Here is an 18,094-nt window from a genome sequence, read left to right on the forward strand (position 1 = left end):
TCCTTCCTAGGAGACAAGGGGTACAATACCGCATACAGGCGGCATCAGATCTCATATCTCCTCAGCGTTTGCCATCCATGGAGCTAGAGAGAAGCAGATCAGCAGTATAGACAGCATATTCAGCATCTAGTCCGTCTCCTACCTCCTGCATAGAGGGAAGCTAGCATTCAAGTGGTGAACCACAACATTGCAGCAAGGAACATTCAGTCCTCATCATCAGCATTCGGCCTATCCCTCTCATCCCAAGAAGGATCTTCATCTAGGACAACATCATAGATCTATTTATAGATCTTCAATGTAACCATTCATTTTAATATAGCTGCATTGCATTGCATTGACAACTTAGTCTTATCTCTTAAGCATCATTAAGTGAAGTTTAGTGTAGCCTAAGGTTGTGATTACTACGATCTATCCTCATAGATGAACAACTTGTGCTCATGCAACTCCTAAAATACCTTAGCCAAATGCTTTCGGTCTTGGAAAACACAACGATGTCATCAAAGAAAGTACTTGCATACTTCCAATGTGGTCTAAAGATCCGATCCATCGTGCGGTTGAAGGTAGCCGGAGAATTTGTGAGTCCAAAAGGCATCACCAAATATTCATACAATCCGAAAGTGGTACGGAAGGCAATCTTGTGAATATCCCGTGGCTGGATCCGTATCTGAGATGATAGCCACTCTTCAAGTCAATCCGACTAAAGAATGCTGCACCTTCCAACCGATCCAATATATCATCAACCCTTGGTATAGGAAACCAATTCTTGATTGTAATCTTGTTCAAGGCTCTGTAATCCATGCACATGTAGAATGAGTCATTCTGCTTCTGCACTAGCAACACTGGAGGACAAAAGAGTGAAGAACGAGGCCGTATTTGTGAGAGTATGCAGCGGAGATTTTAGACAAAATCTGAGAACACAAGAGCAAGTGCAGAAAAAATACAGCAATGGAGAGAGAGAGAGAGGCGTGTAACTCTGCTCTATATACACAAGAAAATCCCGAAAACAAGATACCATGGAATGGGGGCCATGGGGACATTTTATATAGCCCCAAGTACCCAGTCGGCTAGTGCAAAGGCTGCTGATAGCCTCACGACTGGTGTCATCCAGTCAGCCAGCACGAGAGGTCCAGGACCTGTGTAATCCAGTTGGCCAGCTTCTAGAAATGAACACATGCATACTGGTGCAGTCGGCCAACTGCTACTGGGAATAAGCAAATTGAATTGATTTGGAACAATGTGGGAAGATGAGAGTTCGTTAGAAACTGTATTTATGACCTGTTTTTTTTTTAATGACTATTTTATGTCAAGAATGCTGGGGAAGCATTTTGACCATCTTGTGAATGAGGTCGTAGAGACCTAAGTGATAAAATTGCAACCACTGACGGAGAGTCAATGGAGGACGTCTCGCGTAGCAAGGTCAGCCGAGGTCTTGACCAGCCTGGGTTCGATTTAAATGGTGAGCTTCCGGTACGGTGGATGAGGGACCAAGGAAGCGGCCTATGAGTGAAACGCTACGTGACGTGCGATGGAGCCTAGAGGGTGCTGACCATAAGGTACTTAGGTTCTGGGTCGTCGGAGATACCCACGCATGTGTCGAGGAAGAAAATCGAACAAGGAGTTAGGGTTGTTTTCTGAAATCAGGCATGGATCCGGTTGATTGGCCTTGCAGGTCCTCAATGGATGAGTCCATGGCTCTTTTATATGGATCTGTTGGTTGATCTTGCTGATCTTCAATGGAGAGTCCATCTGGATTTTTTTCTATGTGATTATATTTCTGAGTACTATGAGCTAGGAACTATTGAAAAGGCCCCTGAGTGAACAGGTGGTGAGCGTTCTGGTTGTTGCCAATGATGCCATAGGTACAGCCATCCATACCATGGAAAATAGGAAAAAATGGGGAAAAATATGGAGAGCGGGAAAAATGAGAAAACACCTAATACGGGCGGGCACACCCACAACAGAGGCCATGGTGTATATGTATAGACAGGAGATGACTTCTAACACCCCCTCTCCGCTCCTAGCTGTGAAACCAACCCCAAGGAGCTGGAGTGCCGCCGGAGCAACGCCCGAGACAACGACTTCGTGAAGAGGTCCACCGCACTGGTCCTCCGTCAAACAGAACTCTAGCAAGATGTCATCAGCAATGATCTTTTCACGAACAAAGTGCCTCTGGATGACCGTGGGTTCCACCAGTGGAAACCCAATCCTGCCAAGTAACCTTTGCAACCTCACCACCTTGTAAGTAGCACCACAAGCAGCCCAGTACTCTGCCTCTGTCGATAAGGCAAGAGATAGCTGCCTCTTACTGCTCCATAAAACTGCTCTGCTCTTGAGCCGAGGGTAAAACTGTCACCTAAAGTAGATCTCCTCGTGTCTGGATCTCCTCCCCAATCTGAGTCACTCCAACCTTGGAGTCGGACTCCATCCATCAATCCCCCTCCTGTGTAAAAGAGTCCAAGATCCTTCGCATGCTGCAGAAACCATGCTTCCCCCCCTCTGCCATTAGGAACTATCTCCAACCTGCCCTCACTCTGTGAACTGGGATAGTGGATGTATCCCGTGTAAGATTGTGACCAGAATACCTGCAGAGATCCTGTAAATCTGAACGGGAAGGAGTCATGTGCCTAGAAGCACCACTATCTAGAATCCACTCCTGAGTATCCGTAGGGGCGAGTCCTCTAACCTCCTCCCTTCCCGGAGAAAACAAGAGAGGTCCACGACCTGTGTAATCCAGTCGGCCAGCTCCCAGAAATGAATACGTGCATGTTGGTGCAGTCGGCCAGCTACTACTGGGTCATCCTGCCATCATAGGGCAGCCACCCATACCATGGAAAAATAGGGAAAAATGGGGAAAAAATATGGAGAGTGGGGAAAAATGAGAAAACACCTAATACACACCCACAACAGAGGCCCTGGTGTATATGTATAGACAGGAGATGACTTCTAACAGTATCAACCCCTTTGATAGCAAGTCCTGTACTTGTGTCATAATCTCTTCTTGTTGTATTGCACTCATACGGTAAGGAGGTCGATTCGGGGGTGAACTCCCTAGAATCAACTCTCACATGATCCTTTGGTCATTCAGGAGGCAACTCTCCTGGAATAACATCCGTGAAGCAATCCTTGTATCCCTCTAGAAATTGTAGTCTCTCCCTCTCAAGAGAGTTCAAATCTTTCACTGAGTCTTCACTCTTATCCTTTACAAAGATCATATACGCAAAGATGGAAGACTTTATTGCTTTGGAAATAGATACATGGGATACAATAGATATGGTACCTCCCTTCTTTTTTGCTACAATAGTGATATCCTTATTCTGATGCTTGAAAGAAATAGTACTCTCGGGAATCTAGATAGTAGCACTCTTCCTATGGAACCATGGCATCCCCAAGATGACATCCGAGTGATTCAAAGGTGAAATATAGAAATCCTCTTAGTCCACATAACCTTCGACATGAATCTTCAACTTACCAATGATAAGCGTTAACCTGGAACTATTTGGCCCTCCTAGCTCTATTTCACATGATGAAACCCACGCTCGGACACGAGACAGGTGGAAGAAGACATGGGGACAAGGTCCATAAGGTTTGATTAAGAAAAAACACCATTCTTGGTCAAAAAGCAAGAAAAAAGCAAAAAGTCAAACAGGGTTGACCGTGAGCCGGGCACCATTAGAAAGAGAAGATTGAGCCGGAGCAAAAAGCTAAAAGCTGCTTTTTCGAAAAGCAACTCCAGGGCCAAAAAACAAGGCCCTGAATCTAGAAAAGTAAAACAAGAAGTTTTGACTAAAGTTGAGTAATATTTGTAACACGCGGAAGCTCTGGGAGTCTTCTTTCAGCCCTAAACACTCTTGGAAACCATCTGATGCAAAACGCAGATATAGAGAGAGAGTAGAGAGAGAGAGAAGTGCTAGAAATTCAGTATATTCTATGGTACAAAAAGGTACCTAAATCTGCAGCCATGGGCTGCCTTACATAAAAGGTGGTAACACACCAAAATCTGTCCCCTATGGGACCCCTAATGACCCACACCCCTAGAGGGAGTGAATGAATACAATGATGAGCACTTGGGCTATTTATAGCCCTTGAAATCCATGGGGAATTGGCCGACTGCTGGTCGGCCAGTTTAGAAATTCATTAATGCCTTTTTAATGCAGCCGACTAGTTATAATCCTTGATCTTGATGCGCCTGTAGCTCAGACTCTGCTGACGTCAGCCGACAGCTTTTCTGGCAGCCAGCATCCTCTGTCCTGCAGCCGACAGCCATCTGATCCATGCTTTGCTTCAATCTGCACTGCAAAAAGGTGCTCTGTGCTCTGTGCTCTATCATCCTGGTTTGTCTACCTGGTTCATACTCTTTATCTGGTTGCCTATTCTGGATCTAGTCCTGAGAATGTCCATGGCATCTATGATGCACATGACAATATTTTACTATTAAAAAGACCAAAAGCAAAGCAAAAGCATCACTGGCAAAAAGCGAGGCTTCCCCAAGTAAAAAAGAAGCATGAGCCTCTCTTGAGCATCAAGTTGAAGAAGAACCTCTTCATCGCATTGCCATCTTCGTTGAAGCGTGGAGATCATCTTCTCCACATCATCTATGAACCAAATCATGGAGTTTTTCATCGCTGTCCATTGATTTTAGAGCACCTCCATCAACTTACAATGCCAAGTCATCATTTGCCCGTACGACTGTACGGATCCGTACAAAACTGTACGAATAGAAAATTTCAGAAACCCTGAAGTTGCTCCAAAAACCATAAAAATTACTTTTTGGAGGTTTTTATCACCCAAAAACCATTAAAACAAGTTTTATATCAGTTTTCTTGCAAGGAAAAGCTTTTCCATGGTTTTTTTCATCGACAAGGCTATAGGAGTTATGGAGATTATTCTGCCACTACACTGATTAACTGATGATTAGTCAGGAATTAAGACAGTTCTTGCTCAAGATTAGCCATGGCACAGGCGTTTAGTGACATTTCCTTCTGCGAAACTTGATGATGGGGTGGACACCCTATCATCCTTCCTCCTTGGACTTCTACTAACTTTGACTTATTGCTACCGACTTCGACTTTTCGGTTTGGCCACTTCAATGTGGATGCGCTGTGGCGAGCTTGCCGGGACCATATGGTGGTTGGCTTGCCAGATGTTGGCAGCAGGCAGGGATGCTGTAGTTCTTGCATTCGTGGTAAGCAGCACATGGATTTTTTTTCGAAGCAGGCTTCCAAGCGGGCTTTGAAACCTTTGGAGTTGGTACACACTGACTTGTGTGGACCTGTGCAGACGCCATCCTTGGGAGGTTCTTTGAATTTCATGCTGTTGCTTGATGATTGTAGCAGATTCACTTGGGTTTATTTTCTTTCACAGAAGGACCAAGCTTTTGTTCGGTTCAAGGAGTGGCATGTGATGGTGGAGAAAGAGTCTGGCTTGCAGATAAAGACTCTTAGGGCTGACAAAGTAGGAGAGTTTTCTTCCAATGCATTTGTGCGGTTTTGTGTGGAACATGGCATCAAGCGGGAGCTGGCCAATATAGGTTTGCCTTCAGAGAATGGAGTAGTTGAGCGTAAGAACAGGACTGTGGTGGAGATGGTGAGGACGATGCTGGAGCATCGTGATCTTCCTCTTTGGGGGGAGAGGCTGTGGCTACGACTGTCCATATCCTCAACCGTTCTCCGACGACTTCAGTACCGAACATGACTCCCTTTGAGGCGTATTTTGGCAAGAAATCAAATGTCTCCCATTTCCGAGTGTTTGGGAGTGATGCATATGTTCACATTCCAAAGAAGCAGAGGGGGAAGCTTGACTCAAAGTCCCAAAAGCTTGTTTTTGTGGGATATAACTCTCTTTCCAAGGGATACAGGTTGTATGATCCAGAGAGGAACGAGGTTGTCATTAGCAAAGATGTGGTTTTTGATGAGCATGTTCCAGTTTCCACTATTGATGAGCCGCCACTTCTTGGAGACCCAGATGATTTTGAGTTCATTGTTTTAGTTGGACAGCCTCAGTCTTGAGGAGGTTGAGCCCGCGGCTGGAGACGAACCCCCGCAGCAGCAGGAGGCTTCTCATTCTGTTCGAGTACCTAGGTGGTTGTTAGACACCCTTCGAGAGCCGGGTGTTACGGAGCTTCCCTCCGAATGGACCATAGAGGACGGATCGCATAGAGTTCGTGACAAAAGTCATTCAGCGGAGCTCTTACAGGTAAACTATGCTTTGATGTCTCGTATCATGCGCGACAAAGAGCCCACTTCCGTCAAGGAAGCCCTTGCATAGGATATACTTGGAGGGAAGCCATGTAGGTGGAACTGGATGTCATAGAGAAGAATAAAACTTGGGAGTTGGTTCCGAGGCTGTCGAAACGGTCTGTCATTGGTGTCAAGTGGGTCTTTAAGACCTAGTATACGTCAGATGGGTCAGTGGACAAACACAAAGCGAGACTTGTGGCTAAGGGTTATGCTCAACGGCCTGGCATCAACTATGAGGATACCTTTGCACCGACAGCGAGGATGGCCACGATTCGGACCGTTCTTGTCCTTGCTTCTTCTCAGCGGTGGCTCCATAGTTGCACCCGGTTTGCGCACCGCTCCCCAAGTTTGATACGGTCGGTTCGGTACGGTTCGGTTCGGTATGTGCGTTGGCGGTTCGATCTGGATCTCAGGCGGCCGTTTTTTTCTACCCGTTTTTTTTGGCTGTTTTTTGACCGTTTTGTTCGCTGTTTTTTTGGCCTTTTTGGACCATTTGGAGAGCCGTTTGTTGGGCATTTTTTGGGACTATTCATTACTTAGCTTTTGCTTGGTTGCCTTGAGGCTTGGCCCTTTGGTTCCCATTGGCCAACTTGCCTTTGCTTGAGCCTCGAGCCTCTCCCTATTATCTATATAATAGGCCCTCCCCCTCCCCCCTCCCCCATCCTCACAAGCGCTCATTGCTCAACCCTCCCCTCTCCCTTGAGTCCCCTCTAGGCTCTCTCCCTCTTCCTCAAGGCTCAAGGCTCAAGCCTCCCCCTCAAGGCTCAAGGCTCTCCCTCTTCCTCAACTTTCAAGGCTCTCCCTCTTGAGTCTTCCTCAAGCCTCCCCCTCTTCCTCAAGCCTCTCCCTCCCTCTCTTCTTCCTCAAGCCTCCACCGTATTTCTAAGTATTTTTTAATGGACCGTACGTCCACTGTATTTTTATTTTCATAATTTAGCGGTGTGTTCCGAGACCGTATTTGAACGTACCATACCGAATCGAACTTTTCGTACTTGACAACTATGGGTGGCCTGTATTTCAGATGGATGTGAAATTTACGTTCCTTAATGGTGACCTGCAGGAGGAGGTGTATGTTGAGCAACCTCTAGGCTTTGAGGTTCTAGGATGAAAGGGGATGGTTTACCTAATACCGGTTGCGGAAGGCCTTGTATGGTCTTAAGCAGGCTCCCAGGGCTTGGAATCAGAAGATTGATTCCTTCTTTCTACGGACTGGATTTCAAAGATCGGTTGTTGCAAATCCTAACCTATATCTCTTTCGAGAACGCGGCATGGTCACGTTGATCATCCTTTATGTGGATGACCTCATTCTCACTTGCGGTCGTGTGGAGCACATTGCAGTGAGGGTTCTTTGTCTCTTAGCAGCGTTATGTCCATGAGTTGCTTGAGGTCTTTGGGATGGAGAACTGCAAGCCTATCACGTCATCGATAGACCCAAGCACAATACTTACAGTTAATGATCCTTGTGAGCCACTTGATGCCTCTCTGTACCGAAAGCTGGTTGGTTCATTGATCTGGTTGCTGAACACCAGATTGGACTTGAGCTTTCTTGTTGGGCTGTTGAGCTTGTTTATGCAGACAATGTGAAGTCTCATTGGGATGCAAGATTGCGGATCTTGTGGTATCTGCAGGGTCTGAAGGATCTTGGACTCTTCTATGCCACTGCTGGTGAAACGAAGGATTGAGTTCGACTCCAAGGTTGGAGTGACTCAGATTGGGGAGGAGATCCAGACACGAGGAGATCTACATGAGGCTACAGTTTTATCCTCGGCTCAGGAGCTGTTTCATGGAGCAGCAAGAGGTAGCCAACTATTGCCTTGTTGTCTACAAAGGCAGAGTACCGGGCTGCTTGTGGTGCTGCTTGCGAGGTTGTGTGGCTGTGTGGAGGTTGCTTGGCGAGATTGGGTTTCCACAGAAGGAGCCCATGGTCATTCAGTGCGATAACCAGAGCTGTATCGCTATTGCTTGGAACCCGGTCTTCCATGCCCGGACCAAGCACATAGAGATACAATCTCACTTTGTTCGTGAGAAGATCTTGGGTGGTGACATCTTGCTTCTTTATTGTTTGATGGAGGACAATGTGGGGGACCTCTTCTTGAAGTCTCTACCTCAGGCTATGCACCGGTGGCACTCCAGCTCACTGGGGTTGTTTCCACATCCAGGAGCTGAGAGGGGGTGTTATTTGTCGTCTCCTGTCTGTACACTCTGTACACTATGTCAGGGCCTTTGGTGTGGGTGTGCCTGCCCGTTTTAGTGTCTTCCCATTTTACCTCACTCTCCGTATATTTTTCCGGTGCTGCCCGACTATCCCTCAGTGCTGGACAACTGCATTTCTTCTGGCTGACTGAGCTTTTTGCTGGTCGTGGGCAGCCTGGGCTGTTGTGGGCTGTTTATGGGCTGGCCGACCAGCAGCCAGGGGCCATATAAAATGGCCCCTTGCCCCCACACTCCAGATTGTATATTTCTGGGATTTTATGTGGTGTATATAGCAGAGTTACACAGCTTCTCTCTCTCTTTCATCTGTGTCTTGCTCTCTTCAGCAGTTGTCGTCATTTCCGCTGTGCATTCTGACACTACCCTCCTCAACAGCATCACCGTCATTATCCTCAGCCCTTCAAATGGATCGTTTCCCCCCCTTATCATTATAGTTTGGACACTCTAATCTTGGACCTCTCACGGCAGGAGGTCAACCGCATTATCCGGTTGGATCTACTAGGACTTCACATATATCGTCTCCTTCCCCGGAACTTGTCATGAAACCCCAGTTTTAGAAGGACCATTTCCTGAGAGTTTTGGGGGATAGATTCATTGGGATCCCTAGATACATATAGATACACATGTCACATTTCATGCGTATTGTGATTGGCCAGTTCACGGTATCCTCTCACCACCTCAAAGTTGAGACTGACAAAGCTGATTACACCTCCTAGGAGGATTGGATATGCAGAGTATGTACAGGTGGAAGATCAGGTGCGCTATGATGATCAAAAATGCTTGGGCTTGTACTTACTGGAGCATAGATGTCATAGAGATGTACTACTGAGACAACGTACTGAGAGGTAGATCTGACATGATACTTCTTAGAGGGCCATTACAGATTTTTTTAGTCTACATGCATCCACATCAGAGTGCCACGCCCCAGAGGGGTCCTCAGTGATATAGCTCAATCTATTTTGTGGGCTAGACGTCCCCGACCCAGAGCATGACGATTCTCCACTCAGATGCAGCTCCGGGAGGATCCTCGACACCATGACATGCTTTCATCACAGAGTCAGGTCTGTATTGGCTGAGGTGGGCATTACCATTAGTTGAGTTTATCTCATACACAGGGTCATATGCTGATATCACATGTATATACACTAGTGATAGTTGTTTTTCATTTGCTTTTAGTTCCTTTTTTTAATGGCTCCGTATACCCATGGTATCATTATATCACTCATGGTCTCATAGACCCTTGGGGTCTTTTGTAGACGTTTATAGTTCTTACTTTCTTTCTCAAGTAACACACCGGCTGTGGGGGCCAGAAGGTCATGCTAGTGTATGTGAGCAGTGACTTGTATGATCCTGCTGCTCCTGCTGAGCCTGGGTGATAGCCTCTGTACTCGGCGGATGGGAACCAGAAAAGTATGTGATGGAAGTCTGAGAGGCATCTCACTAACTCCCGACTCCTTGGATGCTATCTCAACGTGTTCTCTTGGTGGCAGTGAAGCTCCAGTAAGTACATGGCGGGCCATCGCTAATCCTTATATTGCATAATCTGGTCGAGGGGCCTGAATCCAGCTTGGAAAGAGAGAGCCTGAGCCTGCCTGCCTGTCTTCTTGGAAAAGTTTCCTACATGGGTGTGCATTTAAAGTATCGAATGTAAAAACTCTTGCTCAAAATTGGCATATTATTTGTATTTCTGACCATAATTTCCTTTGCATTTTTGACGCTGTCTAGGATCGTCTTGAGCAACTTGACTGTTTTCTTGCAGGTATGTGAATGGGAACCAATTAAAGAATCATTACCATCTGTTCTATTATTTCTACACACTTGATATTTATCTTCAGTATTGTACAAGGATCACAAGGTGACAAGTTTGATACTGGTTTTGTAGGTGATGATGTACAGAAGAAAAAGCCAGATCCTTCAATCTACATTGAAGCTGCAAAGGCAAGTTCTGTCGGTTCAGAGCTCTGCTTTGAGAATTTTTTTGGGTCGGGTTTCTATTTGTGTTCGGAATTGGTTTCACAACTATGCATCATCTAATTTAGTGAGGGTGGTAGGGAAAGTCCCTTAAACTTTAAATGTAATGGAAAACCACATTATTTAAGGGCTCTTCTAAAAAAGTTCCGGTTTATGGGATACTTCATTGCACTGCAGAGGTAGCAGGCCGTACAGCAGGCTGTACTGGCCAGTGTACAGCAGCCAAACAACATACTTACGTGGCTGGCGTACATCAACAGGCCATACAGCAGGGCAGCAGTGCGAGCAGACCAGGGCATAGAGGAGGTCGCACGCAAGCCAGCACGCAGAGGAAAAAGTATAGGGGCATGTTTTTTAAAGGATAAAGCATGTTGCTATTTTGATTTAAAAAAAGCATGCGGTGCTGTTTTTTAAAAAACGTGAGCAAGGGGGGACTGTTTCTCTAGTGCATGTCTAAAAAAGGCCCCAATAAATTTTTTTAAAAGTCAAAAGGAACGGAGGTTTTTTATCTTTTAAAGTAGAGGGTATACCTGGCCTATCTCACTCTAAGTGTGACGAAAGCCAAAGGGGGCAGCCTGTCGTGTAGATACTCAGCATGGTTTCTATCTCTTGTGTGTGGAGCACAGGTAGGTCGTGCTTTTTGCATATTTCTTAAGTTTCTCATGTAAAAGCATGGTTTTGTCTGAAATTCAGAATCGGCACAAACCCTTTTATTGCAGCAGCAGAGGCTTTACTTCCTTCACTTCACCACGGTGGAAGTTCTCCAGTTTGATCACACCTTGTCGGACAATGAGGAAGATCCTCAGCACAAGGGGGATCAAGTGGAGTTTCAGTAGGAAGAGGTAGACAAGGTAGAGAAAACTTTTTTTTTTTGGGGAAAAAGATCCTTCAATTAGTTAAAGAAAAACAGCCACAAAGGGCTAAGTACAACCACGAAGGGCTAAATACAAACTCGCCTCATATAAGGCGGGAAACAAGTGATCATAAGGGGAAGAGATGCTTCTCCTCTGGCTGGCTGCTCTGTGAGGAGAAGGCTATCCCATACAGGGTAGAGGGGGGGGGGGCGTGGGAAGGGGGGAACAACCACACAGGTGCTCTATAATGCCAAATGGGGTCACCGCCTCTATTTGTGAGGAAAGGGCCGGCCTCCAAAGTCTCATAAAGGCTTCCCGCCGCTTTCACATGCGATCAAAACCTCCCCGTAACTTCCCCCACTGACCGTGGAGAGTGTGAATAATATCAAGCCATATGCTCTTGATGGTCTTAGCTGGCGGGGTGTGGGTTCCCTCGATGGCCTCGCTGGATCTAGCACACCAAATGTGCTAGGCTGCGATGCTACTGCAAATCTCCCATCTCTGGCATGAGCCTAGCCGCCCCTCAACTGAGGGAGAGGTTGTGACTGGTACTGCTGCAATACAATGGTGAGAGCCCTGAAGGGCTAGTCCTCCCCCATCCTCCTCGTAAGCCCTAATCGCTCCAGCCTCTGTGGCCCAAGCTACAGTGCCCCGAGTGATGATCCGGGTCGTTGCCCTGCCCATAGCGAAGATGTGGAGAATCCGTTGTCAAATCTGCTGAGCCTTCGGGGGGCAATCCCAAAGGCAATGTTGCTGAGACTCCTGATGGTGGCCGCACCGCGGACAAGCCGCTGACCGACCTCCAATTGGCAGCCAAGTACCTATCACCAAACTCCTGAGTGCCAACAGCCAAAGAAAGAGTGTGATCTTTCTAGGCTGAAAGCTGTCCCAAAGCCTCTTCCAGAAATTTGAAAGGAAGCGCTGTGATAGGCCCTGTGAGACTGCCAATGTGCTGTTTGCTGCCGGTGTGCCATCTATCTCAGGCATTTGGATCCTACGACCTTGCCGCACTGTATATGCAAAGAAGGGGGCATCTAGAGTCTCCTCTCGATTTGCAGGATCATGGCAAGTCCACTCTCCCGGGTCCCATTGTAGCCACGTGAGAGGTCAGCACTCCCAAATCCATAGCCACCATAGTCTCTCCCTGGCCACCTTGCCGGTGTTGGATCTATGTGCCATTCACGTGCTCGAAAACCGATCACCCTCACCCTCTACAAGGTGTAGCCTTTGAAATCCTCCAAGGGAAGCTTTGATCTCTCTAGTTTGCCCTAGGATCCAATAGAAAAAAGACCACTGTCCTCATTTGCTCCGTGGACCGCCATGAGGATATCATTTCTGGTAAACACTTGTAACCACATTGGGGGGGGGGGAGGGGGGGGGATGGGCATCAGCCACTCGTAAGGGATAGCTGAGTCAATGTCGATGTTGAGCCTATCTCGACCTCGGATCCTTGTCAAGCCTCACTCCTGCCCCTCCAAGGGTAACTGCCTGTGTGCAATCCAATCTCCAAGAGACCTGGCTGGTCCCGTACTCAAGGCTCCCCAAGTTACATGCGGTCAGGCCCCTAACCTGTGGCCATTGGGTAAATGGAGCAAGGGTCTCCAGACCAAAGGCTGCCGGAGCCGCTCCTTTGAGGCAATTGGAACTATTCGAGGACTGGCCTGAGATGATCCCAAGCCCGAAGTAAACTGGCTGCAAATCTGTCCTCAAAAGCTGGGCTAAAACCACAGGCTCGCATCTCTCTGAAAATCCATCGGGTACTTTGCGGCCATGGGCCCCCAAGGCTTGGAGTGCGGGCTGAAATCTGGGCCAATAAGAAATCCTTCCAGGGCTTACCATCGGGAAGGAGTCCTGTGACGATCAACTTGCCCAGCAGGGCATGACTCTGAATAGCAGGATCGATGAGGCCAAGCCCCCCTCTGCTACGTGGCTGAATGATCACTCGCCATGCCACCTTGGCCCTGGTTGGCCTCCAACCATTTCTGGCCCATAAGAAGTTGGGGATCAATCCTTGTACTTGGCCAATGCATGCTCGAGAAAAGGCCTAGCACGAAGTGATGTAGAAGTACCTGGTTCGCCACCACCACTCTGCTTGCAAGGGAGAGCCTCGCCTAGCTCCAATATAAAAGCTTCTTCCGAATACTGAGTTGCTGCTCGGGACAAATATCAAGCCAACCTGGCAACCGAGATAGTGAACGGGAGTGCCTCGGGATCCACTGAAAAGCCTCAAGTGGTCGCCAAGTTGGGGCGGGTGCTGAACCTACCCAAAAACCACACGACTTGTGCCAGTTGATGTGTGCTCCTGATGCGCGGCAGAAAATCTCAATCGCCGCCGTGAATCTCTGGAGATTCCCAACATCTCTTGAAAGGAAGGCTGTTGTGTCATATGCGAACTCTGAATCAAGCAATTCCTCCTGCGTACGGAGGGGAAGACGCAATCCTTGGAGCCTGGTCTCTTGCGAAGAGAGAAAATTGCTCATGGCCTCGGTGACGAAAAGAAAGAGGTAAGGCGCCAATGGACATCCTTGACGAACCAGGTGGGAAAGGGGAAATCTGTCACTTCGGGCTCCTTGAATGAGGACCTGGCTATGCGAGGCTGAGTAGTCTTGAAACCCCATGAATCCACTCCATGGGGAATCCCATCCGGCTCATCGTGCCCTCCAGGAAGCTCCAATCCACCCTATTATATGCTTTCTCGAAATCTAGGACAAGCACAATGAGGTCATTTTGCCGCATCTTGGCCGAAGCTGTCGCCTCCCAGAAGGTAAATATGTTGTCCAGGATGCTTCTATCCTGAACAAAGCCAATCTGAGTGTTATGGATCAAGTTTGGGAGAAAAGGCTGAAGTCTCTTGCTGATGGCGTTGGCCAATATCTTATAGGTTGTCCCAAGGAGAGTGATGGGTCTCCACTGTCGGATCTCCAATTTGTCCCCACCCGTCTTAGGAATCAAGTGAATCAAGCCCTCTAAGAGCCTCTCGGCATGGCAGATGTAATCATAATCTCATTGAAGGCAGCTCGAAGGCCACCTTCCATGAGGTCCCAATGGCGAAGAAAGGAGACTGGAAGCCCGTCCGCCCCATGGGCATTTGCCACTGGGAGGTGCCGTCAATGCCTTTTCCGACTCCTCGGCTGTAAATGGTGTCAATAAAAATGAGAATGGGGAACCACCTCCCTCGTATGCCGCTAGACCCTCTCGTGTGCATCCACCACCTGTGAAGATGCTAGGGGAGCAGCGAGGAGGGATCGAAAAACGTCCGTGGCGATGGCTCGTGTATCTAGGAGTCACTTTTATAGGCCCTTTGTTCTGCATGACCACAGTTGCCACTGACTGACTTGCGAGGGGGCACGCCTCCCTAGCCCATATGGAGAGACAGTGTTTCTAGGCACATTTTCAAGAACCTCGCACTAAGTGCTGGCTCTTTGATACTCTAGTACGACGAGCGACTATGTATGGTGCAGCCTTTTGGGGGCCAGGCCTAGGGAAGGATCACTGGAGGAGCATAGAGAGGCTACGGGTGATGATGTTGTCATGCATGATAAGGAGTAAGCCATTTGTACCACATGACATTCTACATACAGAGTTTGGGGTGGCCCCACTGGTTATAGATGCCCTTTTTCAGACTGTCACTTATATTCAGCATGTATACACGCTTAACAGAGATCGCCTCCCATGACTAGCACTAGAGTCCTCTATGCAATTATACGGCGAGAGGGAGAGGGAGTGATTGAGACGAGCTGGACTGCCCTCCTCCTCAGTGACATGGCCACCACCATTACCGACACATGCATGGTACTCTAAGGTAGTCGAGTGGTTTCATGCACGTGGCATACAGATGGACCTTCTCCCCCCGTTTCAATTTAGCTTGGATTCCCCATACCTTGATCTCTCACGTCAGGAGATTAACCCGATCATCCAGTTAGATCTACTCGGGCTACACATAGACCAGACATGGGTGTCTCCGTTAGAGATTGGTAAGAAGTGTGAGTTCTACAGAGATCACTTCTTGAGACTCTCCAAGGATGGATTCTTTGTCCCGGGATACATACAGATACACATGTCACATGCTTTGCGTATCATGATCGGCCAGCTCAGGGTATCCTCCCACCGCCTCAAAGTACAGACTGGCAGAGCTTAGGATATCCCACATGAGGAGAGGACATGCACAATATGCATCACAGGAGCAATAGAGGATGAGGCCCATTATATGTTTAGTTGCCCGGCTTACTGTGAGATACGAGGGAGATTCCACATCATCTTCCGAGAGGGATTCGAACCACTCACATGGGTGATATAGTTTGAGGCTTAGAGGTGCTTGGGCATGTACTTGATGGAGCTCATGCGACACAGGGATGTAGTGTTGAGGCAACATGCTGAGAGATAGCCCTGGCTCCGACAAGACACCCCACAGAGATTTCTTTGTGGTACACACATCGACATTGGAATCCACTGCCCACAACTGTTCCTCTACTACGACATCAGAGCCCACCACCTGTACCCACGCTCTAACTCCACGACCCAAAGGAGTTCTTAGCGAGAGCTCTCGATCCATTCTTCGAGCCAGACGTCCCCGTCCGACGACGTGACACGCTCCCATCACAGAGGCCCGACATTCACTCCACCATCAGATCGGTTCCGGCCGAGGCGGGTATCGTCATTAGCTGATCACACCATATCTCACTCTACATAGGATCATCTGTTGATCACATGTATTGTCAGATGTTTTCATATTACTTTTTCTTTCAGTTTTCCATGGCTCAGAATATCCATGGTACCATTGTTACGACCCTGTGTTTTTCTCTGGACAAGATGCAGATGTGCACGGGGACATGGTGGACAGTGTGAATGGCATCAGGTGGGAGTGAAGATGGAAGCCCATGTGTGGATAACCCCATGTGTGAAAGGGGGGCAAAGAGACATTAATTAAAAAGGTTTTATAACCTTTGGTGGCCATAAAATTAATGTTTTAAAGGTTTCAAAACCTTAAGAGGCCACTAAGCAATATTTAGAGGTTACACCACTTTTGGAGCCACACGACTTTCTTCTCCCTCTCTCTAGCTTTTTGGGAGTAGGCGTGCATATGGGCTGCGTGGAGAAGAGCAAGTCGGCTGCTGCAGGTTTTCTGGCCACTGGTCCTGGAACAGGCCGTACAGCACTGTACGGACAGCAGGTACAGTGTACGGCTGCTGTAGGTACAGGCTGCGCAGATCAGGCTGCTACAGGTACAGGCAGCGCAGGCAGGTCAGGTGGCTGCAGTTGCACTTTTAGGCGGCGCAGGCAGGTGTACGACTGCATGCATATGTGTACGGACAGGTACAGCTGGTACAGGCGGCTGCTGTACGACAGCTGATACAGGAGACAGCTACACACGATTTGGTACGGGTGGTTGCTGGTGTCGACCTGTTCGGATAGGTGGTTGCAGGCGTGTGCTTTTTGGAGGACGCCGTGCTTTTGCAGAAAAGTAGACAGAGGCTGGTTTCTCTGGACATAAAGGTGAACAAGGGCTGGTTTTCCATGAACATAGACATCATGTCGATGGCGTTCAACTGATGGAACTTTCAGCCTTTCTATGCTTTGATTCGGGACTGTTTTGGGACAGTTCATGGGCTGTTTTTGTTTGGTCGCAAATTCAGCTATGTGCTTGGGTTTTTGGCTGCAAGTACAGGTCATGTGGTTATGTTTCTTGGCATGGGAGTGAAGCAAGCTCACATGGCTGTGTGCTCATGGAGCAGATTGTTTTCTCTTGCTAGAAAGGAACAGTGGGAACTACAGCTATGGGCATCTCTATGTTGCCAGATGTTTCATGAGGGAACAGGTAACTAGATGTGTGCCGTTGTTGGCGAGGAAACATGTTTTTGGGTTTCTCCAGGAGATAGGTCACATGCAGGCAGAAGGTACAGGAGTGGACACATGTTTGGTACAGCCTTGCTACTGATAGGACAAGGAACAGGGAATCCATGACAGAGATGGATAGTACCCTTGGAAGGTAGAGAGGGTTTGTACAGGTGTGTCAACTGTATGGTATGCTGTGCTGTGATGCGAGTACTCTTTTGAGAGACAGTTTGGGAGTTTGTGTTGTGATGCAGAAGCACTGGATGTGTCAGGGTGTGATGCTGTTCATAGTGTGAGAGGCTATGGATGGTTGTGGCAGCCTTGATCATGGGAGAAAGCTTCTGTATGCAGACTCAATGTGAGAAGAGTCTTTCGATATGAACAATGGCTGGACTTGTTTGTGGATGCCGTGTGGACAAGAAGCCAGATGCAGGTTCTTTGCAGGCTTCAGGAGTTCTACTGGGACGGCTGAATTACCAGCCTTATATTGTAATCAAAGCTCTTATATTCAATTAAAGAAATACCGCAAGGGGCGCCACTGCGATTTGGGGCCAATCGGTGTCCGTGTACTATTTGCAGGAGCACTCTAGCTCCCCCTGTTTGTTTTCCTTTTCTAGGTCCTCAATGGTGTTGAAGTGTTTTATGTGCGAGTGTTTGTTTCACCGCCCTTTGCTATCTGAAGGCCGGTTTACAAGGTTCCGTCGCCGGGACACATCGTCGACTTTCTCAAGGAGGCGAGTCCGTGGTTGCTTTGGTCGGGACAATCGCCAACTTTCCTAAGGGGGCGAGCTCGCGGTTGTCTCATGAGAGTCACATCAAAAGCTTCGACATGAGGAAAGTGAAAAGGAAGTGCAGGACACAGTGCAGGATTTTGTGTCTTTGCCTATATGAGGTGAAGAGCAAGAGCTAAAGATGAAGCTCAGGAGAAAAGACACCAAGGACAAGAAGTAGTCGGCCAGGAACAAGAAGCAGTTGAAGTGTTATGGTGCA

General features: G+C 47.9%; 1 protein-coding gene across 4 annotated transcripts in view; it reads left to right on the plus strand.

Moving 5' to 3' along the window:
* LOC147610601 (Haloacid dehalogenase-like hydrolase (HAD) superfamily protein) overlaps positions 1–18,094 on the plus strand; it is a 78,254-nt gene that overhangs the window by 13,316 nt on the left and 46,844 nt on the right. For all 4 annotated transcript variants that reach the window (XR_015264011.1, XM_086786051.1, XM_086786050.1 and 1 more), the window contains exons 6-7: positions 10,173–10,206; positions 10,330–10,385. Coding sequence is in view for 3 of the 4 variants with exons in the window: in XM_086786051.1 (XP_086642177.1) it covers positions 10,173–10,206; positions 10,330–10,385 (90 nt within the window). In the remaining variant the exon portion in view is untranslated. The remainder of the gene's footprint in view (positions 1–10,172; positions 10,207–10,329; positions 10,386–18,094) is intronic.

This window comes from Cibotium barometz, chromosome 49 (genome assembly GCF_041138505.1).
Source record: "Cibotium barometz isolate CiBa-2024 chromosome 49, ASM4113850v1, whole genome shotgun sequence".
Classification (NCBI taxonomy): domain Eukaryota; kingdom Viridiplantae; phylum Streptophyta; class Polypodiopsida; order Cyatheales; family Cibotiaceae; genus Cibotium; species Cibotium barometz.